This window comes from Podarcis bocagei (genome assembly GCF_964188305.1).
Source record: "Podarcis bocagei genome assembly, chromosome: 12".
Classification (NCBI taxonomy): domain Eukaryota; kingdom Metazoa; phylum Chordata; class Lepidosauria; order Squamata; family Lacertidae; genus Podarcis; species Podarcis bocagei.
Genome location: NC_138137.1, coordinates 1,220,347 through 1,246,797, shown reverse-complemented (window position 1 = coordinate 1,246,797; position 26,451 = coordinate 1,220,347). Strand labels below are relative to the sequence as shown.

Below are 26,451 nucleotides of genomic sequence, written 5' to 3'. Positions count from 1 at the left end.
CAGTTCATACTTTGTGACCCTACAAAAGTGCAGGAGGGACATCCAGGTCATTGCAAGGGGTGTAGTCAGGAGTGATCTTGTAGAATATACACAAAGGGCCATAGCAATTTCTTTAGCAGACATTTCAGTGGAAATTTTTTTCCAAATGCCATAGTTATGCGCATTACAGTAGTCATATGCAGTATACAGTCACCATGTGAGGCAGAAGCTCATGTAACAGCATTTCTGTGTATGTTCCTGTGCATTTATGAGGGAAGAGTGACCTTCTGTAGTTAATCATTTGCATAGATTAAACAGCTCTGTACTCATATTAAGACATAAAAGGCATATTGTATTTTATAATCAAATGTGTGTGTGTGCACGCGTGTATGAATACATAAAATCATAGTTAAACAATACTTTTAAAAACCTATTTATTTAGGGAGGGGTGGGCAGAAGGTAGATTGGAATTTATTTATAGATCTGTAGGTAATCTGCAAAGATTAGCAAGGACTCCCAACTGAAGTCTCCCTGCTCTAAATTATACTGCTAGCTAGGGGTAACCAGAAGTGAATTTTTGCTTGGGATGACGGAGCTCAGTTTAGTTCCTGCACACAAAACAAATACCTGGACACAGAAATATTTAATTCTAAATGTATTTCTTTTTTCTCTATATAGGTTCTGGCAAAAAAAAAAAGTAGATCCCACAAGGCAGAAGTCTATTAAGGAATGCCCTTGCTGAAAATGTTGCATAAAATATTTATTTTGTGACTATACTATTTTTTGTGCTACTACCTTTTTTCAAATAAATTTTCTCTATACAGTGGTACCTCGGTTTACGAACTTAATTCGTTCCAGAAGTCCATTCTTAAACTGAAACCGTTCTTAAACCGAGGAACACTTTCCCTGATGAGGCCTCCTGCCAGCGCTGCCCTTCCACCATTCGGATTCTGTCCTTAGACCGAGGTAAAGTTCGCAAACTGGGACACTACTTCCGGTTTTGCGAAGTTTGTAAACTGAATCGTTCGTAAACAGGCCTGTTCTTAAACCGAGGTTCCAATGTATATGTAGAGAAAAGGGTGCATTTGGCCTACCTATTTCTTCTAAACAAAAAAATATATACCTGCTACAGTCAATGCAATTCTATAAATCAGTTTTATCTATTGCAAGCTGCTCAACTGACATGGTAACGCCAGCAATTTATTTACACATTTCATACTGCCCTTCAATTTTTCTGTTTAGTTTAATGGATGATTTAGTTTTAATGGATGATTTATTTATTTATTGTTGGAGGTGTTATTTTTCGAACAGAAAATAAAAGCAAATAAAAATAGGCTTAATGATTCTTTTTAAATGCCTCTTAAGGTGTGGGGAAAGGGAATTGGATCAGGCTGGTGGGCCAGATCCTTACCTCTCTCACCCTCTGCAGGCTAATTTTAACTGGTGGGAAGAGTCATCTGCCAATCCCCTGACATCACAATGACTTCAGGTGACCTGCTATTATAGAGCTGGAAGGGACCCTGGGGGTCTTCTAGTTCGACCCCCTGCAATGGCGGAATCTCAAATAAAGTATCCATGACAGATCGCCATCCAACCTTTGCTTTAAAACCTCTAATGAAGGAGAGTCCGCGAGAAAGACACTGAAAATTGCTTCCCTTCCCACCTACCTTACGAACCATACCATCAGCCGAGAAGCACAGTTCAATGCAACTCTTCTATTTTAATTCTTTATTCTGGCTACTCTGACTTGTCTATTGGATGCCAAATTATCTGTCCAAAACTGAGTCCTTTTGTGAATCAGCTTCTGAAGACCATAAAGCATCAGTGAGTAGCTAACACTTCCTACATTTCTTAAATGTTTGGTGCAAGTTCTGTACAAATTTCCTCAAACAGAAATGCCCAGATTTATTCATCCATGAAGAAGAATTCTGACACTGTGACTTTACTCAAATGCTTTATTCAGATGCTTTCCGCAAAATCCAGCGTTTGCAAATAATAAAATTAATTTTATCAGGAATCAATTTGACACACAATGAGGTTTGCTGAACCATTAAAACTATTATTGGGCATAGTAGCACTGCAGAGTCACACTATACTAGAAAGACGGCATCAACTATTATTCAGCAGACTCTTTTGCTGGTTTCCATTTCAGTTGGTTTAGTCCCGTATTTCACTTACCATAAAGTTTTGCTGAAGGGGAGACCAAGAGTACATTATGGGTACTGAAGCAACAGCATTCAGAGTCTTGAGGGGAATTACTTGCTTTGGAAAATCTAAGTCACTGGTGACTGAACACTGGAAGAAGAGATACAATTACACTCCTAGTAGTACGTTGTTTTTAAACAGCAGCAAAAACCTGACTTGACAAACAAAGGTGTGCATTTCGAAGGGATAAAGTGAACAGTTTTAATTCAAAAAGAAATGCTAACATTGAAAAGTGCTTATAAATGTTTGCTTTTACTCAGATAGAGTTGTTCCTTAGGTATGGTGCACACCATACATAGTAAAGGTAATGCGTACTTTCTAACAACATTTCAAGCAAACACATCATGTTAACCAACCTCCCTGGTCCCACGCAATGAGCTCACAGAAGTCATGATGTGCACAGGTTGTATCCGGCGTTGTTTCCATTCTTGGTTTAATATTTCTGTTCTTTCCTGGATCTTCTGACGATTAGAATTAAACATGCTCTGGAAATAAAATAATGTTTTAAGAACCGAGAACCCACAAGCATTTGTAAAGTTATTTGGGTATCTAAAAACAATGCTCATCTGACTGTGAAAGACAGGGAAGGGATATAGCTCCATAGCAGAACATCTGCTTTGCGTGCAGAAGGTCTCAGATTCAAGCCCCAGCATTGTCAAGCAGGACTGGGAAAGTCTCCCATCTGAAACACTGGAGTTGGACTTCACTGTAGTTCAGTGGCAGAGCACATGCTTTGCACACAGAAGACCCCCGGTTCAGCCCTGACACCCACGGCCAATGATCAGACTCAGAATAAAGCAGCTTCGGATGACTATGCCATATGCAGCTGGTCAAAACTGCTAGAGGTTTCATTATTGTCCAGATATTTCAGGAGGCAAGGGTATTTTATCATCTACCTTAAGAGTGCTTAAACTGTGGTCCACAGTATATTTTCAAATGGTCTCTGACAATATAAAAAATGAAAGAAAACAACTAATATATTCTTCAAAAGCAAATAATGGCAAAATGCTGGACTCCAGGAGCTTAAAACAAGATGCGCAGAACCGTGAGGTTTGCACTATTTGCACTGGGCTCTTATCCTTCACCCTGCAAGTTCCCAAGGTCCTCAAAACAATGATGCTTAAGAACTCTTGACCCGTACTGATTTTCAGACACACCTTTTCTCAAAAATAGTCCACTAGAATATTTTCATTGCATCTGACAAAATAAGAGGTAAACTAATTTAGGCATTCTACTATGGACAATCACAAGACTTGCTAAGCAGCATATAAAGATGGACCAAGAGCTATGCACATACAATACCATACTTCATTATGTCAATGCTATAGACAGCAAAACCAGGTGTGAACTAGTGTAATGTATAGAATCATAGAATTATAGAATCATAGAGTTGGAAGAGACCACAAGGGCCATCAAGTCCAACCCCCTGCCAAGCAGGAAACACCATCAGAGCACTCCTGAGATATGGTTGTCAAGAGCTTAAGAACATGACTTATGAACTAGGAATCTCTCCAGACAGCTTTGGGCAACCATCTCTCGCAGCCCACACCCCTGGCAATATATGGGTAATATTAGCTTACCATCAGGGTTATTGTTTTTGATATTGATTAAAGAACCACATGTTGGCACCTAGAGCATTGGACTGTCTACAACTTTGATTTCTGAGCGCAGGCCCTCACACTGTGCCAGATGCCACTCCATGTTCCCAGACTTCTAGGAGCAACTGGCAACAGGAGGGCTGACTGATGCTATGGGAAAGAGGTCCTGAAAAGTTACAGAGTACAGTTCTTTCCAAACAATATTAAAGTGAATAAACAGTTCAAAAAGATGAAAGCTGTTTTAATAAAGCATCACCTTTAGAAGCTACTTAAATTTGTGTTCAACAAATATAATATTTTAAATTAAATTTTGCAGGATACCATTCATTCTGCTTACTCCACTTGCATTATATGGCAATTATAATTCGGGGCTGGCCAATGAGCCCAAGATTTCCTTGGGGGTTGTGTTTTTCAAACAGCAGCCCTGTGTGCCACTTAGCAGATCCCTTCAGAAATTGACAACACTTTCAAAAGTAGTTTGCAATATGACATGGGTGTCCACTGTTCAAAGCCAGAAATCCCATTGGGCTCTTTAGAGTATAGTTGCTCTGTTGCAAAAATCCAATTTCTATACTGAGGCTGGTAAGATATTATGCACTTTGCATATATAAGCATAACTTTTTCTAATGCCAATGCATTAGAAATGAATCTTTCTAAAAGGGACAACAATACTGAATGGAAAACAGCTATTTATTTACTTATTTTTAATATATCTAGACTGCCCTTTGCTCAAATGGATTCCAGGCAGTGCTGGATTTAGGGCTGTGCAGGCAGCTCCCCTGTACAGGGCACAGAGCCAAGGGGATGCAATAATAATAATAATAATAATAATAATAATAATAATAATAATAATAATAATAATAATAATAGTCAATGTTATCAATGTTTGAGGGATATTCGGTTGCATTAGAATTATAATGTATTTTTATTGTTGTACCGTATTTTTCGCCCCATAGGACGCTCCGTCCCATAGGACGCACCTAGTTTTTTTTGGGGGGGGGGAAATAAAGGGGGAAAAAGTTTCCCTTTATTTCCCCCCCAAAAGCAGGTCGGGGAAACAGAACCAGGTTGAGGAACAGCGGGATGGCGGCGCTGCGCCTCCCTGCTGTCCCCCGAGCTTGTGGGGCTGGCCGATGTCTGCCCCGCACGAGGGGCGCTCTGCATCAGGGCGCCCCCCCTGCGGGGCTGGCAGGCTGCTATCTGCAGCGTGGGGAGCCTTGCCGGGAACTCTGGCAAGGCTCCCCACGCTGCGGATGTCTGCCTGGTGAGGGGGGCGCTCTGCTTCAGGGCGCCCCGCCCGCCGGGCGGCAGGCTGCTATCCGCAGCCTAGACATCCCTGCCGGACCTCCCGTAGGGCTGCCTAGGCTGCGGATGTGTTCCTGAAGCCTGGAGGGCGAGAGGGGTTGGTGCGCACCGACCCCTCTCGCTCTCCAAGCTTCAGAAAAAGCCTGCATTCGCCCCATAGGACGCACCCAGATTTCCCCTTCATTTTTGGAGGGGAAAAAGTGCGTCCTATAGGGCGAAAAATACGGTACATTGTTGGTAATATTGTGCCCTGAGCAAGAATAACATTTGGTGTGTGCCCCCCCTTTCTTATTTTCACAGTAATTCCTGACTGAGACAATAAAAATACAAAACAAAAACAGAGATACAAAGGCAGAACAGAGGCCATAACAACAATTTAAAATGCCCAAGGGAATAACTTTTTAAACCTGGTCTTCTAAAAAAATTGTAATGTCAGCACTGGTTAAGGCTCCCTAGAAGGGTATTCCAGAGTCAGGGTATCATCAGAACTAAATAGATCACGACATGAGCAATTGTTGAAACTCAAGGAGGGACAGCCTCATTTTAATGCTGAATGCTCTCATGGTTGCCCTTTTATGAGAACCAATACAGGGTGAAAGTCAAAAGCAAAATATTTTACTACAAAACTACAGTATAAAAACAAATTCATACTGAAAAAAAGAGTCATCTTAATACCTTATTATTGGGATTAGGTGTCTTAGTTACCTTTACTTCATCTGCCCGTCTGAATCTCTTGAGTTGCCTAAGTCGCATATATTCTGATTTTACACGCTTCCTCCAGCAAATTGGTCCTTTCTCAGATTTCTTTCCGGTCTGACCCATGATTATCCCTGCAAGAAACAGAACCTAGATATATGATCAAACACAGTCAGGCCTACTAAGTGGCTGATATCTATTCTAACACCAAGGGTCTGTTTATGCATGCAACGGAGCCTATATCTGAAACGGGCTATAGCCCGTCTGCAGCACTCATTTCCAACATTACAGTGCTACTTTTTCAGCTGGAAAATTCAAATGATAGTATACTCCAGAGTCCTATCCTTAACCCTGCCTTAGTAGTAAATAAGTCTAGGCTTTGCTGCCACTCCATTCTAATAGTATGGGTTCCACAAACCACAGAGGTATCAAGATATAATCCTTGACATTTAGGTTGAGGTTCAGTGTGCGGCACTGTTTTCTGCTCCGTTCCTTAGATTCACCACTGCAAATCTTACAAATGTGGGTTGAGTGTTGATAAGAGATTGCAGTTTCTGGTCATGACAAATAACTCCAGCAATTCATTAGTCACAAATGCAGAGTGCTCACAAGGAGTGGGGAAAAGGAACCTGTTATTAGCAGAGTTATAATGAACATCAGTCCTCACTCTTAAACATGAGATGATCTCAGTGCTAAGATAACTTAGCCTGGGCCTCCCAATTAGAAATCATTTTTAAGTTGTGTAGATCATTCTTTTACTATGATGAAGAAATGTTGATAGCTGCCATGGAAGCTTGTGTTAGAAAGAAAGGCACAACAGAAATTTACAAGGTTGCAGAGCTGAGTAAGCCTTAATGCTTTTTAAGTCTAAATTATAGGAAATTTAAAATATTCGGATATATCAATTACACATACAAGGGCCTTTAGTATTTAGCTTGTAGTTGAGCAGGCCACTTTGCTAAAAAAAAAATCATGCACTCTGCCAGAGAAAAAAGAATCTGAAGCCAGCTAAAAACTTAAGAGCTCAGCAGAAGCCCCAAACACAGGCCCATGACATTCACAGCAATGCTGCCATTGCCAACCAATCCAAACACACCACCTAATGGGAACACTTGCCTCACTCAAAACACACGTGGCCAACCATCAGCACACACAGAACTCATGCACATGGCTCTGCAAGCAGCGAAAGCACTCAATGATCCCCACATCAGACCAAGGAAACCTGGCACTTCACAGGGGCCAATGAAAAAACAAGCCTTTACTGCAAACAAAATGCCTTATGCAAATGTGGACTATTGCCTGGCTCCACAGCCTGCTCAGCAGGGGCATTCTGGCACCCTTGTTGCTATGCAGCATCAGACATGGCACCACCACCTTCCCCCCCCCCCCCAGCGAGGAGAGCCCCACCGCAATGTCTCTGTGCAACTCTACCACAGCCACCACTGGCCACTCAGGTTCTGCCTCACAGCTGCTTGAGGCATCTGTGGTCAGTATGAGAACCAGCATTGGTGTGTGCTATGGGAGGGTGGCCAGAGAAGGCAGGCAGGCAGGCAGCCAGAGGGAGCCCAGCCACTATGTTCACAAAGGCTGCTGGGCCGATGGGAAGAGTGCCTGCAAGGGGTTCAAAGGAAGGGGCATTACTAATCTGGGTCCAGGGAACCATCCCTGTGCCCAACAAAGAAGCCGGGGTGCCCACAGGGGCTACCCCTGGAACACAAGCAGACATGCACGAAACTCACTTTCACTGTTGGAGCTCTAAATAAAAAGAGGAAAGGGATGGATGGGCAGACCAGGCAGGCAGCTTTCAGACCCTCCACCGCTTCCTCTGCCGGACCACAATGCTCACAGGTGCAGATGGGTCACCAGCATTCTGCTTACAGGTAGGTAGCCGTGTTGGTCTGCCACAGTCAAAATAAAAAAATTCCTTCCAGTAGCACCTTAAAGACCAACTAAGTTAGTTCTTGGTATGAGCTTTCGTGTGCATGCACACTTCTTCAGATACCTTCTTCAGATACCTCAGCATTCTGCTGAGTGTCATAGACATTCTGGGTCAGCATGGGATTAACAGGAACTGGACAAAGAGACTGAAGGAGAAGAGGCATGACCACTATGCTTGAAGTAACCCCAGTATCCACCACCTGTGTTCCCCACTCCATTAGTGTGTCCCTTCTGTAAGGGTGCCAACACCACTGCCGTGCGCTGGCTCATAAGACATGATAGGTGTGAGTGCCTTCTTGTTCAGTGCCTCCTGGAATGGCATGCCTGAACACACTTGGATCTCCCAAGCACACAGTGTTATTACATCACTCGAACATGCAATCCCCAACGGGGGATGCCCAGGGTGCTATTCTTCTCAACAGCATTTGTGTGCCATTTCCTGCTGCACTCCTTATCCAGGCCCCCATCACAAATACACAGGACCACCTCAGGTTTAGCCACCACAATCTGGTACAAAAAAGGCCTATTCTTGAGGATGCCAGTTTATCCCATCCTCTGGAGAGGCACGGAGGCCCAAAGGTCCCTTCCTGGTATCTGGGACAGAACCAGTTCTGCTGTATCCTAACCCCCTCCAATGGATCTCGGGTTTGGATGGCACAATACAGTGGTGCCTCGCAAGACGAAATTAATCTGTTCCACGAGTCACTTCGTCTTGTGGTTTTTTGTCTTGCGAAGCACGGCTATTAACGGCTTAGCGGCTATTAACGGCTTAGCAGCTTAAAGAAAAAGGAAACAAACTCGCAAGACGTTTCGTCTTGCGAAGCAAGCCCATAAGGGAAATTCGTCTTGCGAAGCGACTCAAAAAACGGAAAACCCTTTCGTCTAGCGAGTTTTTCGTCTTGCGAGGCATTCGTCTTGCGGCGCACCACTGTAATTGGCATTGTTCTGCAAAACAGCAATTAATTCTGAATCCAATTATCACATAAACCCAAAGAGCAGAAATATACAAATGAGTAAGTTTAAGAAAGAGAAAGTGTATCAAACCAAAATGAAGGAAGTCAATTATGCTACATTCAGAAACTCTTTACTGCCCCAATAACTTAAAAAGGAACTAGACAATTACAAAGCTGTTATCTGCATGTATTTGGTATACAGCAGTCAATACTTAAGTCAGTTACAAAGACCTTCTCTAAAAAAGCAACAAATGGCTTGAACATTCTCACACTGAACCAAGACAAAACACAGCCCATGACTATCCCAGACATCATGCAAACCAAATCAAAAGGCTACAAGTCCAGGCCTGGGCTGTTACCAGCACAGATTCCAATCCTCTTATCTTTATCAGTCCCTTTTGACTAATTTAATTCCTATACATTTCATGTCCTGCAGCTTCTTCATCAAGTAAAGACATTTTTGTGCCATAGGGAGCTTCACTGCATGCTCAAGAAAGAAAACACCATCTGCATGAATTTTCAGAGCACAGAAATTCTAGTACTGTATTACTTCTATAGAAGAAATAACGTCACTGTAAAAAACAAAAGGAAAAGTTCCTTTACGGAACATTAGTTAACACTGCAGAACAGACTGCAAAGCTGCAACAACATTCACAACTTCTCAAAGTAAATATAAACATACTCTACTGAAAAACAGGCAGAGCTAATCTGCAGAGCAGATAAGATTTGAAATGGAGACTGTATTCCCATCACTTGCATCAAAGGGGGGAAAAGTTTCCTCTTCTTTGTTCTGCTCCTCCACAAAACTGTTGTGTTTCACACAAAAAATAGCAAGACGACAGACAGGGCTGTTATATACAAACTGTGATTTGTTTAGTTTTCCCAGACCCAGGTGTTAAGCCTAAAAAGTCATCCCATGGCATTGGTATCATTTTATAAACAGGGTATCTGAAAACCAAGGATACGCACAAGGACCAGCTATGTTCTCAAATGTCTAAGGGACCACTGATTTCCTTCAGTGTCTCCTTCCAGTTCACTGGCTCAAAGAAAGAAAGAAGTCTAAGGAACTGTCGCCATGCAGCTCCCATAGTGCCCCATCATCTGTTACCCCAGGGAAGTCTGCATAACCATCTTTTTGTTGTTTACTCGTGTCCAACTCTTCGTGACCCCATGGACCAGAGCACGCCAGGCACTCCTGTCTTCCACTGCCTCCCGCAGTTTGGTCAGACTCATGTTGGTAGCTCCGAGGACAATTTCCAACCATCTTATCCTCTGTCATCCCCTTCTCATTGTGCCCTCCATCTTTCCCAACATCAGGGTCATTTCCAGGGAGTCTTCTCTTCTCATGAGGTGGCCAAAGTCTTGGAGCCTCAGCTTCAAGATCTGTCCTTCCAGTGAGCACTCAGGGCTGATTTCCTTAAGAATGGTTAGGGCAGAACCATCTTACCCTGAGGCAAATAAGAAGGAGCAGTTACATATTTTTTCAAAACAAACAAGTTGCCTTTTCCATTCCAGGTTTTTTTTTTAAAAAAATGCTTATTATTGAAATAATCTTATGTAAACTGCCTTGTGAGGTGTACCTTAAATGTGGTATATACCATATTTTTCGCTCTATAAGACACACTTTTCCTCTCCTAAAAAGTAAGGGGAAATGTGTGTGCATCTTATGGAGCGACTGCAGGCAGGAGGCTCTGCTCCCTTCTCCCTCCTCGGGGAAAAGCCCCCAAGAGCCGCACACACACTCCACGGCTCTTTAAAGGGAGCACGGCTCTTGGGGGAGCCTTAGCCACGCGCAGCCTTTGGTGGTCTGTGGACCACGCTTTGGAAACCCCTGTTCTAGGAAGCCAAGAGCTTTGCCTATTTTTCACTTGTCCTATCTAAGTTAGAGCACTTACTTGCAACATTTGCAGCAGACAATCCAATGGAAGTTTCTCATTCTCTGGCCCAACACTACTTATACCAAGCAGCGATTTCCAGGGGGTCCTCCATTCACACCCTATTAAAGCGGGATGCTCCTCACTTTATGCAATTTCACTGATGCATGCGGGGGCACAGCCCATTACCCCTGTGTAAGTGGGGGGCAATGCCTGTATATATTCAAATAACAATTAAAATAGATGGCGGTATAATAGTTACTACGGCAGAGCAACAATGCATTGAAGTCCCCATTCCTCTTTTTCTCTTGGCATTACAGCACATGGGATGCCAAATCTCCTTCTGGAGCTGAATTCCCTGCTGTTGAAGAGGCTAGGTGTCCATCTCACACAAGCCAGGATGTCCTCCCTGGGTGGCTGCTACATATGTCTCTCACAGCCCCGGCACTGGTGGCAGATACAGGAGGTACGGGCTGCAGTAAAAATGCTATGTGCCTCCTTCCCACTTCTCGGCTGTTCCAACAATTGTGATGTTGTGACTTGGCACTGTGCTGCTGGCAGATTTATATTCATCCCCCTTCCTAATGATCCCTCCTCATGCTTAGCATCTGCCCTTTTCACATTTTCATTGAGCTGCCCCCCTTCCCCCCCAAAAAGAGCCCTTTCTCGGCACTGCAAGCCCCAATTTATGAGGGGAGAGGAATCATTGTATAACAACTTCTATAATAATTATAGGTGTGTGCAAGATTTAAAAAGAAAACCCAGCTAAAAATGTTATCTGAACCTGGTGACCATACATACAACCTCATTTAAAAAAAAGTTTAAGTGAAGATAAAAGATTAAGAAAGATGAGACAGTGGCCAAGGCAGGAGATGCAAATGATATATCTATGTGACAACTGCAACGGCAATGAGAAGATTGGTGCCTTTTTAGTGACATACCAACTTTAGCAGTAAAATCTCATCAGAGTAAAAGTTTTCAGTTTTAGATGTAGACTACAAAAGGTACCAGAAGTAATTTGAATTTTTTTCTAATGTAAGGAGTTGGTATGATAGGTGTTTGAAAGTTCTGCATATACCAAGTTTGCTCTTTTCAAAAGGATCTTAAAGGCAACTGCTTTTTCTTGACAATATGCATGTTCAAAACTAACAGGGAAGGAGATGAACTGTCACGGTATTCCTTTAGGTCTCTATCTTGCTCATGCTTTGAGCAAATAAACAGTTACTGTGCTAATATGAATTTTGGATTTTTTTTCTTATAGGAGAACAGGGCTACCTTTAACATTTGTAAAATTATTTTTGTACACATACAGAAAGGTCTGTGTAAAGTTAAATCCTATACAATAAGCAAACAATGGAATGCTGGAAGATATATATGGCCTGAGATGCAATAATAAATAGAACCGGAGTTCACATTATCATTGTATTTTACATGTACCCCATCTATCTCCAAAGAGATCATAGCCTTTGCCTTCTTTTCAAAACTAAATTCATTACAACTAAGTAAGAATAACACCGTAAGAGCCAGTGTGGCATAATGGTTAGTGTGTTGGACTAGGACATGGGAGACTAGGGTTCAAATCCCCATTCAGCTCTGCAGCTCGCTGGGCGACATTGGCCCAGTCACCATCTCCTAGTCTAACCTACTTCACCAAGTTGTTGTGAGGATGAAATGGGGAGGAGAATCATGCGGACCACATTGAGCTCTTTGGAAGAAAACAGCGGTACATAAATGTAATAAATAAGTAAATAAATAGTTGATAGTACACGAGCCTTTCCTTAACATTCTTAAAATAAGTGATCTGCATGTTAGCAATTGATACCCCCCAATTATTTATTTTAAACGTAATAGGCTTTTATAAGAATACTAAGATAATCCTTTACCCACAATTGAGAACTGGGATAGCTCAGTCAGGAGAGCATGAGATTCTTAATCTCAGGGTTGTGGGTTCGAGCCCCACGTGGGCAAAAGATTCCTGCATTGCAGGGGGTTCGACTAGCTGACCCTTGTGGTCCCTTCCAATTTGTGCAATTCCATGATTCTATGAAGGTGAGTAGCTGAAAACATACAGCAGGCAGCTGCTACTTCTTTTTGGAAAGGGATGATAAACGTGAAGGCTTTTCATAGTATGGGGTTACATAGAATATAGCTTCTTTCCTAATTAGATTCCAAATTAAAATAAACCATACACATTAATGACTGTGTAATTAGTAGATCTGCTTCATGTCCTGTCAGGCTTCAGGGACACAGCTTCCTTCCCCCACCTTTGGCCGTAGATAAGCAGGACAAAGTGAAAAGAGTCACTTACAATTTAAAGATTATTTAATGATCACAGCAAAGGGGTAGCAGGGCAGCAGTTGAAGAAGGAGCAAAAAGGGTTTTCTTGTGTGTGTGTGTTTCTTTGTGGCTGATTAGCTGTTCTCCCTGTGCAAAGGTCAGAGGGGGCAGGGTTTCTGTTGAGGAAGGTGATTAGCTGTGGGAGGAGCTTATCAGAGGTAGCAGGGCAGCAGTTGAAGAAGGAGCAAAAAGGGTTTTCTTGTGTGTGTGTGTGTGTGTGTTTCTTTGTGGCTGATTAGCTGTTCTCCCTGTGCAAAGGTCAGAGGGGGCAGGGTTTCTGTTGAGGCAGGGGATTAGCTGTGGGAGGAGCTTATCAGAGGTAGCAGGGCAGCGGCGCGCGCCTAGTGGCGCGCGCAGTTTGATCCATCTTTTAGATTTAGGGGAGCTAGTCTCAAACGTTTGTTGGGGGAGACCTAGGTTTTTTTTGTGGGGGGAGTTATTTGTCCTGTCTTCACACTTTTTATGATGGAGGACCGCTGTAGCCACCCCAACGACGTTCTCAATATGGAGGGGGAGGGAACAGCTGCAGTCGCCTGCGGTTCCTGCGCAATGTTTGCCATCTTGCCAAAGGTTGCAGGCAGCTTTACCTGCAGCAATTGCATGTTGATTGCCCTCTTAAAAGACAAAGTCCAGCAACTGGAGGAACGTGTAGCTACGCTCCAAAGAATTAGAGATCTGGAACTCTTCTTGGAAGCAACAGAGCACACCGTCTCCACCAAAGAGGAGACAGGGGACTCCCCTGAGAAGGAGGCTAGTTCATCAACACAGGAGCCAGATATATGGAGAAACGTGACTCAAAGAAGTAGGAGGCGCAGGGTTCGCTCTGATTGTTTAGAAATACACAATCGCTTTGAGGTCCTCTCCCCTAGCATGGAAGACGAAGAGCAGACTCCATCTGAGGATCTCTCCCTCATTTCAGTCGATCAGGTATATGAAGACGAGCAGCAAAGTCAGTCCTCAGGGAATGTGCAGGCGACCTTGGAACGGACAGCTCATGGAAGAACCCCGACCAAACCTAAGAGGAGGCGTGTAGTGGTGATAGGGGATTCCCTACTGAGGGGAACAGAAGCAGTGATCTGTGGGCCTGACAAGATGTCTCGGGAAGTGTGCTGTCTCCCCGGGGCTAAGATCCAAGATGTAACTGATCGACTGCAAGGAATCATAAAACCCACTGACAAATACCCCTTCCTCTTGGTTCATGTGGGAACCAATGACACTGCAAGCAATAGCCTCCAGAAGATCAAAAGAGACTACGAGGCTCTGGGCAGGAAATTGAAGCAATTAAATGCACAAATTGTCATCTCATCTGTCCTCCCAGTTGAACGACGTGGCCCAGGGAGAGAGGGAAAAATAGTGGAAGTGAACAGCTGGCTTCGCAAATGGTGTAAACAGGAACGGTTTGGATTCTTAGATCACAGACTGCAGTTTCTTGAAGATGGACTTCTGGCAAGCGATGGGCTGCACCTCACAACGGTTGGGAGAAATGTTTTTGCCAAAAATCTCAGAAACCTCATCAGGAGGGCTTTAAACTGACTAATTTGGGGGAGAGAGACAGTGCTCCTGAAGGTAGGAGTCTATCAATTGATGAAGATGATCATCCAAATGTCATAGACCAAATGGAGCAAACAGCACGCAGACCTAGTGGTGGTGGTGGGGGAATCCTTAAATAAGAGACACAGGGGAATGATTAATGGACTTCAATGTCTGTACACTAATGCGCAAAGCATGGGAAATAAACAAGATGAGCTTGAGCTCTTGGTACAGCAAACTAAATATGACATAATAGGCATCACTGAAACCTGGTGGGATAAGTCCCACGATTAGAATGTAATAATGGGGGGATACAATCTATTTCGGAGAAACAGACCAGACAAGAAAGGAGGAGGAGTGGCGTTATATGTCAGGGATGTGTATACCTGTGAAGAGATCCAAGATTTAGAACCTCAAAGCCAAAGTGAGAGCATTTGGGTCAAAATTAAGGAAGAGAAGAATAACAGAGACCTCATTGTGGGAGTTTACTATAGATCCCCAAGCCAAACGGAGGACATAGATGATGCCTTCCTGGAACAGATGGCCAAGCATGCAAAAGGAAGGGAGATAGTAGTAATGGGGGACTTCAATTACCCGGATATTTGTTGGATGTCAAACTCAGCCAAGAGCATAAGGTCAAACAGATTCCTCACTGGCCTTGCAGACAACTTCATTGTCCAGAAAGTGGGAGAAGCAACAAGAGGAACAGCCATTTTAGATCTGGTCCTAACCAATGTTGATGACCTGGTTAGTGGGGTAGAAGTGGAAGGATCATTAGGCGCGAGTGATCATGCTCTTCTGAAGTTTACTATACAGCGGAAAGGAGCAGCCAAGCATACTAGGACTCAATTTCTTGACTTTAAGAAAGCCGACTTCATAAAACTTAGGGAAGTGCTGGGTGAGATCCCATGGACAGTAATACTAAAAGGAAAGGGAGTTCATGATGGCTGGGAGTTTGTTAAGAGGGAGATAGTAAAAGCACAACGTCAGGCAATACCAATGAGACGGAAACATGGAAGGTGCCTAAAGAAGCCAGGGTGGCTATCTAAAGAACTTTTAACTGAGTTAAGATTAAAAAAGGATGTGTACAAAAAATGGAAAAGGGGGGAAACCACCAAAGAGGAATTCAAACAAATAGCCAGCACGTGTAGACACAAAGTCAGAAAAACTAAAGCACAGAATGCTAGAGAGGTTAAAAGCAACAAAAAAGGCTTTTATGGGTATGTTCGTAGCAAAAGGAAGAACAAAGAAACAGTGGAGTCACTCAGAGGAGAAGATGGTGAAATGCAAACAGGGGACACAGAAAGGGCTGAACTCCTCAATGCCTTCTTTGCCTCAGTCTTCTCCGATAAAGAAAACAATGCCCGACCTGAAGAATTTGGAGCAAATGATTCAGCAAAGGAAACACAGCCCAGAATAACTAAGGAGATAGTACAAGAGAGGGAGGGGTGGCTAACACCCCAGAGGACAGGATCACACTTCAAAACGACCTTGACAGATTAGAGAACTGGGCAAAAACAAACAAAATGAATTTTAACAGGGAGAAATGTAAAGTATTGCACTTGGGCAAAAAAAATGAGAGGCACAAATACAAGATGGGTGACACCTGGCTTGAGAGCAGTACATGTGAAAAGGATCTAGGAGTCTTGGTTGACCACAAACTTGACATGAGCCAACAGTGTGACGCGGCAGCTAAAAAAGCCAATGCAATTCTGGGCTGCATCAATAGGAGTATAGCATCTAGATCAAGGGAAGTAATAGTGCCACTGTATTCTGCTCTGGTCAGACCACACCTGGAGTACTGTGTCCAGTTCTGGGCACCACAATTCAAGAAGGACACTGACAAACTGGAACGTGTCCAGAGGAGGGCAACCAAAATGGTCAAAGGCCTGGAAACGATGCCTTATGAGGAACGGCTAAGGGAGCTGGGCATGTTTAGCCTGGAGAAGAGGAGGTTAAGGGGTGATATGATAGCCATGTTCAAATATATAAAAGGATGTCACATAGAGGAGGGAGAAAGGTTGTTTTCTGCTGCTCCAGAGAAGCAGACACGGAGCAATGGATCCAAACTACAAGAAAGAAGATTCCACCTAAACATTAGGAAGAACTTCCTGACAGTAAGAGCTGTTCGACAGTGGAATTTGCTGCCAAGGAGTGTGGTGGAGTCTCCTACTTTGGAGGTCTTTAAGCAGAGGCTTGACAACCATATGTCAGGAGTGCTCTGATGGTGTTTCCTGCTTGGCAGGGGGTTGGACTCGATGGCCCTTGTGGTCTCTTCCAACTCTATGATTCTATGATTCTATGATTCTAAGAATACTTGGCTAGTTTAGATGTATTCAAGTCTCCAGGGCCAGATGAACTGCATCCAAGAGTATTAAAAGAACTGGCAGATGTGATCTCAGAACCACTGGCAGTCATCTTTGAGAATTCCTGGAGAACAGGCGAAGTCCCGGCAGACTGGAGGAGGGCAAATGTTGTCCCTATTTTCAAAAAGGGGAAAAGAGAGGACCCAAATAATTACCGCCCAGTCAGTCTGACATCAATACCAGGGAAGATTCTGGAGCAGATCATTAAGAAAACAGTCTGTGAGCACCTAGAAAGGAATGCTGTGATCACCAATAGTCAGCATGGATTTCTGAAAAATAAGTCATGTCAGACTAACCTGATCTCATTTTTTGACAGAATTACAAGCCTGGTAGATGAAGGGAACTCAGTGGATATAGCCTACCTTGATTTCAGTAAGGCATTTGACAAGGTGCCCCATGATATTCTTGTAAAGAAGCTGGTAAAATGCGGTCTTGACTATGCTACCACTCAGTGGATTTGTAACTGGCTGACTGACCGAACCCAAAGGGTGCTCATCAATGGTTCCTCTTCATCCTGGAGAAGAGTGACTAGTGGGGTGCCACAGGGTTCTGTCTTGGGCCCGGTCTTATTCAACATCTTTATCAATGACTTGGATGATGGACTCAAGGGCATCCTGATCAAATTTGCAGATGACACTAAACTGGGAGGGGTGGCTAACACCCCAGAGGACAGGATCACACTTCAAAACGACCTTGACAGATTAGAGAACTGGGCAAAAACAAACAGGATGATTTTAACAGGGAGAAATGTAAAGTATTGCACTTGGGGGGGGAAATGAGAGGCACAAATACAAGATGGGTGACACCTGGCTTGAGAGCAGTACATGTGAAAAGGATCTAGGAGTCTTGGTTGACCACAAACTTGACATGAGCCAACAGTGTGACGCGGCAGCTAAAAAAGCCAATGCAATTCTGGGCCTCATCAATAGGAGTATAGCATCTAGATCAAGGGAAGTAATAGTGCCACTGTATTCTGCTCTGGTCAGACCTCACCTGGAGTACTGTGTCCAGTTCTGGGCACCACAATTCAAGAAGGACACTGACAAACTGGAACGTGTCCAGAAGAGGGCAACCAAAATGGTCAAAGGCCTGGAAACGATGCCTTATGAGGAACGGCTAAGGGAGCTGGGCATGTTTAGCCTGGAGAAGAGGAGGTTAAGGGGTGATATGATAGCCATGTTCAAATATATAAAAGGATGTCACATAGAGGAGGGAGAAAGGTTGTTTTCTGCTGCTCCAGAGAAGCGGACACGGAGCAATGGATCCAAACTACAAGAAAGAAGATTCCACCTAAACATTAGGAAGAACTTCCTGACAGTAAGAGCTGTTCGACAGTGGAATTTGCTGCCAAGGAGTGTGGTGTAGTCTCCTTCTTTGGAGGTCTTTAAGCAGAGGCTTGACAACCATATGTCAGGAGTGCTCTGATGGTGTTTCCTGCTTGGCAGGGGGTTGGACTCGATGGCCCTTGTGGTCTCTTCCAACTCTAGGATTCTATGATTCTATGATTCTATGAACAAAGCAGCCATTCTCAGAATGAAGATGTTCCCAATTAAGGTTTCCACCAACTTCCCCCCTAGTCACTTCCATGCCTTGGAACCTGATCTCGCAACCTCTGTGCTCTTTCTGTAGCTACCTTATCTGCTCTACGTGACCTTGGACTGATAGACTGGACACTTTCCAGCAAAAGTCTGTTAGCTCTCTCTCTTCCAGTTCTTCTTCACCTTGCTGTTCACCCCCCCCCCCCGTTCGCCCCAACTTTTGTCTTCAGAACTATGCTCCTCTGCAAAACCACTGTTCTAAATCTATATTGCGCCACTGCTCCTGGGCAGCTTCAGGATCCTGGTCAGGAGCAGGGGGAGGAAGAGGCTCTCACCATTCCTCCTCAGCCTGGTCTCTGACATGTCTATGCCCTGGGTTGTAATAATGAAGACATTATAATTGCATCTGAAATAAGCAAGTTTCTGTAGCTATTTTAATAAATATATGGAATTGGCATACAGTGGTGGAAGCAGCTAGTAACATTGTTCATAAGGAGAAGGAAACATACAGGCAACTACCAATATATGTGAGGATTACGTTCCAGGCCTCCCCGCGTGTAACCAAAATCACGTATATTGGGAGCACCCTGGAGGGGCAGCGGGGCTTGCACCAGTGATGCATGGGGAATCTTCTTCCCCGTGCATCAGCTGAGCTGCTCAACAAGACCCACTGTCCCTCCGGCTCATGAGGAGACCCTCTCCAGAGCCCAAAGAGGATGTCCTCTTCGGGTTCTGGGAAGGGTCTCCTTGTGAGCCAGGAGGACTCTCCAGGATGCTCCCCATTTCTGGTTTACACTTCTGGGTTCCTGGCACCGCATGGGTGTTCGGTAGCATGCAAATGGGGAGTTGCCTCACAATATGATAAACAGTCCCCTCACAATATGATAAAAATTGACTTTCCATATTCATTTCTTTGAACAGATTGAGGAATGTCCAAAACAGACACAAAGATAAAATGAAATGCTGTTTCATTAAAATTACAATTATAGGTCTTTTTGGAAATGACAACCAACAGTGTAGGTTAACTGAAGAACTCAAATCAAGATCCTTAGGTACCTTATTTTATTGCCCTCTGCTAAGTTCCTATTCATTTTCTAGTACAATTTCACTTGCTGGCCTTCCAGTCATGAGATGTGCAGATTTCAACCCAATAAATATGCAAAGAAACACAATGCCCTCTTCTCAGACTCTTGGCCCTTGAGATTATCCTTTCAATAACAGTACTTGGGAGTACTGTTTCTTTGCATACTTATTGGGTTGAAATCTGCACATCTCATGACTGCAAGAACAACTATTGTCCAACATGCCATGCTGTCTTAATTTTGATAACCATTCTGGCTCACCTTAAATATTCAACCATTTGTATCGCTTTTCTTAAGAAAAAAGAACAAATAAAAAACCCTGCCTAATGGCCACCACATGTATGCTATGTTGAGTCAACCGACGAATGGGACCACCAGAGGCTGTATGTGGCTCACAATGCAACACCATGCAGTCCAGACTATTGATTAACAGCAGCAATATCTAAATGCCAGACTTAACAACTAGTAACAGGGCCAAGCCAACAACTTCTCTCCCTTTCTTTTAAAGCTCTATTTTGCTCCTATTAGGCACAAGTTAGATCCTGATAATGGAACTCAATTGTTTTGAAATACTACACAGCTATGCTCCAAGAGAAACCCCTTTAAAAAAAACAACTTTTATTAGGCTTTATAGAGAAAAATACAGAACTTAATATCAAATATCTTTTCCCATTTTTTGTCCAAACTATGACTTTGATCTAAATACAATAAAAACATTGGGGTGGGGGAAAGAAAGGAATAAAGATTTTTTAAAAAGAAATAGAAGAGAGGTTAAAAGAGAAAGAAAAGGAAATTTAGAAGACTAGGGACTTCTTTTTTTAAAGGAACTCGCTTAAAAGGCTCATTTTAAACAAGGTTTGTAGGATTTTAAAATATGACTAACACAGTTCTTAAAACTACTTTTAAAACTACCTACACACATACTCTTGGAATAAGCAGGATCATATTATTTTTACAAAAACTGTGTGATAAATTAATAGCTTCTGGGTCTTGTTCTCTCCACACCCCACTGGCCATTAAGTCCGTATTCCTTCCTCTCCCCCAATTCCATACGGAAACACTTTATCCAAAAGCAACCAAGTCAAACTTTGAACTCTGCCACTTTGTCAGATCAGCTAGCTAAACTATTGCTCCGCTTCAAGAGGGCCAGGTACTGCTACCTGGATTCTGATCCTAATCTTGAAGTTACTACCAAGAAGAATTTGAAAATATGGAAGAGAAAACAGGACGCAATTTCTGGGTGCTATGGATCTCGCTCCCCTTGCATACCAAAATGCACTGCAATGTACACGTTTTCAGTTTATTACAATAATAGCTTGCTGATTATTTAGAAAAAGGAAGCTCTGTTATTACATCAGCAAGTTTAAAAATATTTAGTGGATTATGAACACAGATGTTAGTCAAACGCACATTAGGAATGCGCTACCATGCCCCGCAATACTCAGCAATATATAATTGTCAAAAACTTCCCCTAAATGAGAAACTGTGATGTGAAATGAATGCAGTTGCCTCTTAGGCTTTCGAATGTATTCACAGAACTTGTGACTGCCAAATTCAAATGCAGTCTATCAGCCACAGAAGGCAGCCTACAAAGGGCCCCCAAACTAAGGCCCGCAGGACTCGTTTATCTGGCCCATGGTGACCCCCACTGCCCACTGCCACCGCTCGCTCTTACCGGCGCTGTGCTGCGTGGCTGCCCACTTCCGGGTTGGAGGAGCCCTGGAAGTAGCTCCGCTGTGCTCCCCGGGTTTTGGGCTGCAGGCTGCTGTCCACAAGCCTTGGGAGCCTGGCGGGGAGTCGCGCCGGGCTCCCAAGGCTTGCAGATAGCTTCCTGAACAAAATTGCATATTGTCAAAAAATGTACTCTACCTGCACCTCTGAATGCTCTCCCAAGATGAAGGCAATGGCAGATTTTTTACATATTTGGCCAAGCTGAATTTGCACAAGTGAAACGTGTGTATGTTGCCAGTAAACAGTATATACTGGAAATATATCAGATGACAGAAAGTCACAGCCAATTAGGCATACCCTATAAACGTGCATCAAACTAAACATCCTCCTTGTGACTTTTCCACAATGGGTAACAGTGCCACTAAGACACAGTTAAGCTGGCTTCTCTCAAAATTAGTGTTGCTGCCTAAGAAAAGTAATGTGGTACTTCACAATGTGGTATCTTTAAAAACCACAAAGAAAGACAGTTGGACATGCTATTTCCTTTTAAGTATCATGCTCATTTTGTTCAATTCATTAGCCTACCCATTTTAAAAACATCAAATTGTTATACCTACTAAACATACTGGGGAGAGAGAGAAAATTATTTTTATATTGTGCAAGAATAAGCTTTGTGGGAACATATTAAAGTGGGCTAGAAAGTGATACCAGTTTAATAAAGCTTGCAATGTTTGCTAATTGGTTGACCAACCAAAAATCTTCTGATTATTCCTGATCAACTTGGCAGCACATTTTTTAAAAGAAACTGATAATACAACAATACACCTGTCAACTCTGAAGTAACTGAGTTCAGTTAGGCCTACTCCTTAGCAAGTAATGCAGAGCTTTCCAAACTTTTCATGTTGGTGACACACTTTTAGAACATGCATCATTTCTTGACACAGTAATTCTGTTTTACTAGCAAACCAGAGGTCAAACTAACACCTTTCCAGCCCTGAGAGGAGCAGGGGGTGGGGCATTCGTGTAACACACCTACACACTGCAGCCTAGTGTGTCATGACACACAGTTTGGAAAGCTCTGAAATAATGTATGCCTAGGACTCCAGTCTGATTTCTACTTCATATAAAGCTTACAAAAACCGCTGATGGCAGCTAGCTTCTTAGAATAGGAATTCTTCCTTACCTTACCTTTATTTATTAAATTTCTGTATCACCCTTCATCTGAGGATCACAGGTTGGATTACAATATAAAAACACAAGAATACTAACATCGTAACAAACAAAAACTATCACTCCCCCCCAAATGGTTATTTATTAATTGAAATACTTCTCCTGAGATGGTACCTACTGCGACATATACAGGCATTATCTAAAAGCAAATGTTTTCTTTTCCTTTTCATGTTGCTCATTCATTTGCAGACATAAAATCCATCCACTGTTTGTTTAATCAAGTGACACCTTCAAACACAGTTGCAGCCATCAGATGAATGTCAGGACTTCCACTGATGGAAATTCTAGTGAAAGCCCAGAAGGGGCTACACTGTATTTTCAGGCTTCACACCAGCCACAAAAATTAGGAGCTATCACTGCCATCAGCAGGACTGGATCTGCTTAAATCCATCCTCCGGGTTAACAAAATTGTGGATTACTTTAAAGCAAGCATTATATTAATCTTTTCTACCAATACCAGTCACACAAAAGACTTGCAGCACAATCCTATGCATGCCTATTTTGAAGTACACATGTACAGGAATTCTGCTTTGATACGCAAGGCTTTTCAATTTTGGAAATAGTAGCGGCAACAACTTATTCAAAATTCTCCCACCGGCATCACCCATCATGCTTCTGGTAAAGTGGGAAAGCACCTTCGATTCAAAAGGCTGAAGCGTCCTGGGGTGCTCTGGGGCGGGGGCACTACGGAGGGGAATCAGAGGCGGGGTTTGCACTTACTGGATCCCCCCCCCCCCAGAAAAGGTAAATCCCGATTATAGCGATTAGCATTTTGAGACTGAAAAGCAGCAGGTCTGAGGAGCACCCGGCCCGCGGCGAAGGCATGGAAGCCCCCTTGCTCCGGGGTCCGCCAGGTGCGAGGAGGGTCCTCTCCCTCACCCCCCCCCCCGGCGCCCAATGAAGCTGGCAAGGGCGCGGCGGCGGCGGCGGCGGCAGGGACGCCTCGCCCGGAGCCGGGCTTCCCGCTCGGCAGCTTCCTCGGGCGCGCGGAGGCGGCGCCCATTCAAACAAAGGACAGTTCGGCGCCCGAGCCCAGCGCCGCCGCCGCCACCCGGGCTGGGAGGAAGCGCCCGTGCCCCCCGCCGCCCCGGGAGGGAAGGAGGCTCCGGACCCCCCCCCCGCCCATGCCCCCCTCCCTCCCTGCTGCTCCCCGAAGAAGAGGCGGCGCCCCGACACCCCCCCCCCCCGCCCGTGGCAGTTGCAGGGGGAGGGGCGCTCTCTCCCGGAGGGCAGGCCCCGCCCCTCAGCCCCCCCCGCGCCCCCTCAGGAGCCCGCCCGCCCGCCGCTCACCCTCGCGCCCTCCGCCGCCGCCGGCCTCGCTCTCTCCCTCGGGCGCCCTCTCCGCCCGCCGCGTCTCCCGCGCGACTTCGCCCTCCTCCGCCTCCGCCTCCTCCCGCTCAGGACTAGCGCGCGGGCGGCAAACTCGGCCCAATGGGCAGCGCGCTCCTTGGCGAGGGCCTGCCGGCGCCCCGATTGGACGGGCCCGCCCGCCCGCGCGCCGCGCAGCCCACCAACCGGCGGCCGCGGGAGGCGGGGCCAAGGCCTGCTCGGCCCCCCACGTGCGGGCGGGAAAGGGAGGCGGGAGAAGCTCTTTGTTCTCGCGCGCGCTTCCCCGCCCCTCCCCCTCCGCCTCGCTGCGCGCCCGCGTCTCTTTCGGGAGCCCCTCTCTCCGGCGGGAGGGACGCAGCCGTCAACGGAGTAGGCGGGGGGGGAGGAGGGGTCCGTCGGCTCGCTCTCTGGCCTTGAGGGGGGCTTCCGCCGGGGTCTCTGCCCCGAGGAGCTTGCCCCCCCCCAGTTCATAGGACGGCAGCGCTCTTCCTCACAAGTAAGCCCAAGTTTTTGAACTTGTGCATTTTACCATTCCTGCGTCCACTCAAACCATGTGTGGACACAAAAACCCCTGTCGAGGTGGCCCCGCCACATTGGGGCGAAGGCGAATGCGCGCCGCCCGCGAAGTCTTTCCTCAGCAAGCAGGTTTTTGCAGGGGAGGGGAACCTAACAGATCCCAGGAATCCCTCTGCTTTGAGTGACTCGTCATGGGCCGTGGGCGCTGGAAGATCCGAGGGTAGCCATCAGGAACGTGGGGAGAAGCGAGTGTCCTAACGAGGGCAGCGGTGGAAGTAGCTGCCTAGAGTTGAAGCTTCCTGAGATAAGCCAGAGATAAGGGCGGGATGGGGGGGGGGGGCTCCAGGGTGCCAAGGAGATGTGCCTAGAATTATTCGAGACAGCAGCTAGGAGAAAGTGTCTGGGGTACATATGGATGCTTTTGAAGTTGTTTACAGGGACATTTGCTTTGACAACAGATTTGCACATATGCATGATTTTATACATAGTGAGCTGCTCATTCAGAAGTAACATTACCAGGCGACATGCCTAGTTTTCTCACTTGCTTCCAGTTGTGGAAAGTGGGTTTTTTTCACAGAACTCAGGCAAATGACATGCAAAGCCTCCCTGAAGTTACCTCTAAGGGTGCTCCTAGCACCTGTCTTCATGGAAAGTTATTCCCCTTCTAAATAGGTATTAGCCATAATTTAGAGCAGACTAAATGTTTCCGGTACTTAGGGTTGTTACTTCACCACACAAAGCCTTGGAGCTTCCACTGGCAGATTAGCTGTCAGAAGGTGGAGATGAGCAAACTTGCAATATGCTCTGCCCCCCCCCCAAAAAAATAGAGGTCAGTATGTTCCATCAGCTATAAGAGTTTTTAATGCAGTACAGTCATACCTTGGTTCTTGAACGCCTTGGTACTCGTACATTTTAGCTCCCGAACGCTGAAAACCCAGAAGTAAGTTTTTGAACGTTTTTCCGAAGCCAAACATCCGATGCGGCTTCCACTTGAGTGCAGGAAGCTCCTGCAGCCAATTGGAAGCTGCGCCTTGGTTTTCGAATGTTTTGGAAGTCAAACGGACTTCCAGAATGGATTACGTTCAAGAACCAAGGTACAGCTGAACTGATTAAAGATGTCAGTTTCGGCCTGGATAAGGGATTACTGGGACATTTATCCAATGAGGGGTTTATCAGCCCTTGGTTGAAAAGTATGGCCCAGAAAGCCTCCTCAACTGTGCTCTCACCGTCCTTTTTATCACATTTGGGTTATGATATAGATAGCCCTTAAATCCTTGAGGCAGAGGCTATGGCAGATATTGCATACAGCGATCTTCATTCTTAATCATATGTAACCTGAGGACCATTTGCATCCAGAATTCACTATGGGTGTGTTTTCTGTTTACCCTCATATCTTACGAATTTGTCAGTACCAAAGCTAGATTAAATGTATTCCCATCTGAAGTCGTAAATGGCAGACAGACTGGTATACCTTACCAGAAAAGACTCTGTTTATGTTCTCAGGCTGTTGATTGCATGAAACATTTTTTATCACACTGTGGACTGTATAAACAAGCTAAAAAAGTAAAGGTAAAGGACCCCTGACAGCTAAGTCCAGTCGCAAACGACTTTGGGGTTGTGGCGCTGATCTTGCTTTACTGGCCGAGGGAGCCAACGTTTGTCCGCAAACAGTTTTTCTGGGTCATGTGGCCAGCATGACTAAGCCACTTCTGGCGAAACCGGAGCAGATCACAGAAACACCATTTACCTTCCTGCCGGAGTGATACCTATTTATCTACTTGCACTTTGAAGTGCTTTCGAACTGCTAGGTTGGCCAGAGCTGGGACCGAGCAACAGGAGCTCACCCCGTTGTGGGGATTCGAACCGCTGACCTTCTGATTGACCACAGAGCCACCCGTGTTCCTATAAACAAGCTAGGAACCAATTAATTAAGCCCTCATTGGTAAATTTACCTGGAAACTGATATCTTTTATCCCAATTATCTCCTTTTTATAATATATTTTTATTAAAGATTTCTTGGTTTACAAAAGTGTGTGCAATGTTTCTTTTTTCAAGCTATGTTTTCTGCAGATCAGTTTCATTTGTTGAGACATTAGTGTTACATTAGGAAGCAAAGGAGGAAAGAGGTGGAGGGGGAATGGTGAGTGGGTGGCAATGCTTCTATTCTACGTAGTGTATGTGTGGGGTTTGGTGTCAGCGTCACTTGTGTGGGTTCTCTTTATTATCCGCTTGTATTTCTTTGGTGGTGAGAGAGGTTCGGGGGTGGCCTAATGTGTGGTTGGTTGTCTTTGATTGGCTGTAGAG

The 26,451-nt window shown here is 44.8% G+C and overlaps 1 protein-coding gene across 6 annotated transcripts in view; it reads right to left on the bottom strand.

Moving 5' to 3' along the window:
• EZH2 (enhancer of zeste 2 polycomb repressive complex 2 subunit) overlaps positions 1 to 23,598 on the bottom strand; it is a 71,663-nt gene extending 48,065 nt beyond the window's left edge. The window contains exons 1-4 of one of the 6 annotated variants that reach the window (XM_081165118.1): positions 23,593 to 23,598; positions 5,763 to 5,917; positions 2,541 to 2,669; positions 2,158 to 2,274 (exon numbers count right to left, since the gene is read on the bottom strand). In XM_081165118.1, the coding sequence (XP_081021244.1) occupies positions 2,158 to 2,274; positions 2,541 to 2,669; positions 5,763 to 5,909 (393 nt within the window). In that variant the 5' untranslated portion in view covers positions 5,910 to 5,917; positions 23,593 to 23,598. Of the gene's footprint in view, positions 1 to 2,157; positions 2,275 to 2,540; positions 2,670 to 5,762; positions 5,922 to 23,446; positions 23,465 to 23,592 lie in introns of those variants that run through there. The other 5 variants (XM_081165120.1, XM_081165121.1, XM_081165117.1 and 2 more) reach the window with 5 other exon arrangements.
• Positions 23,599 to 26,451: the final 2,853 nt, after the last annotated feature.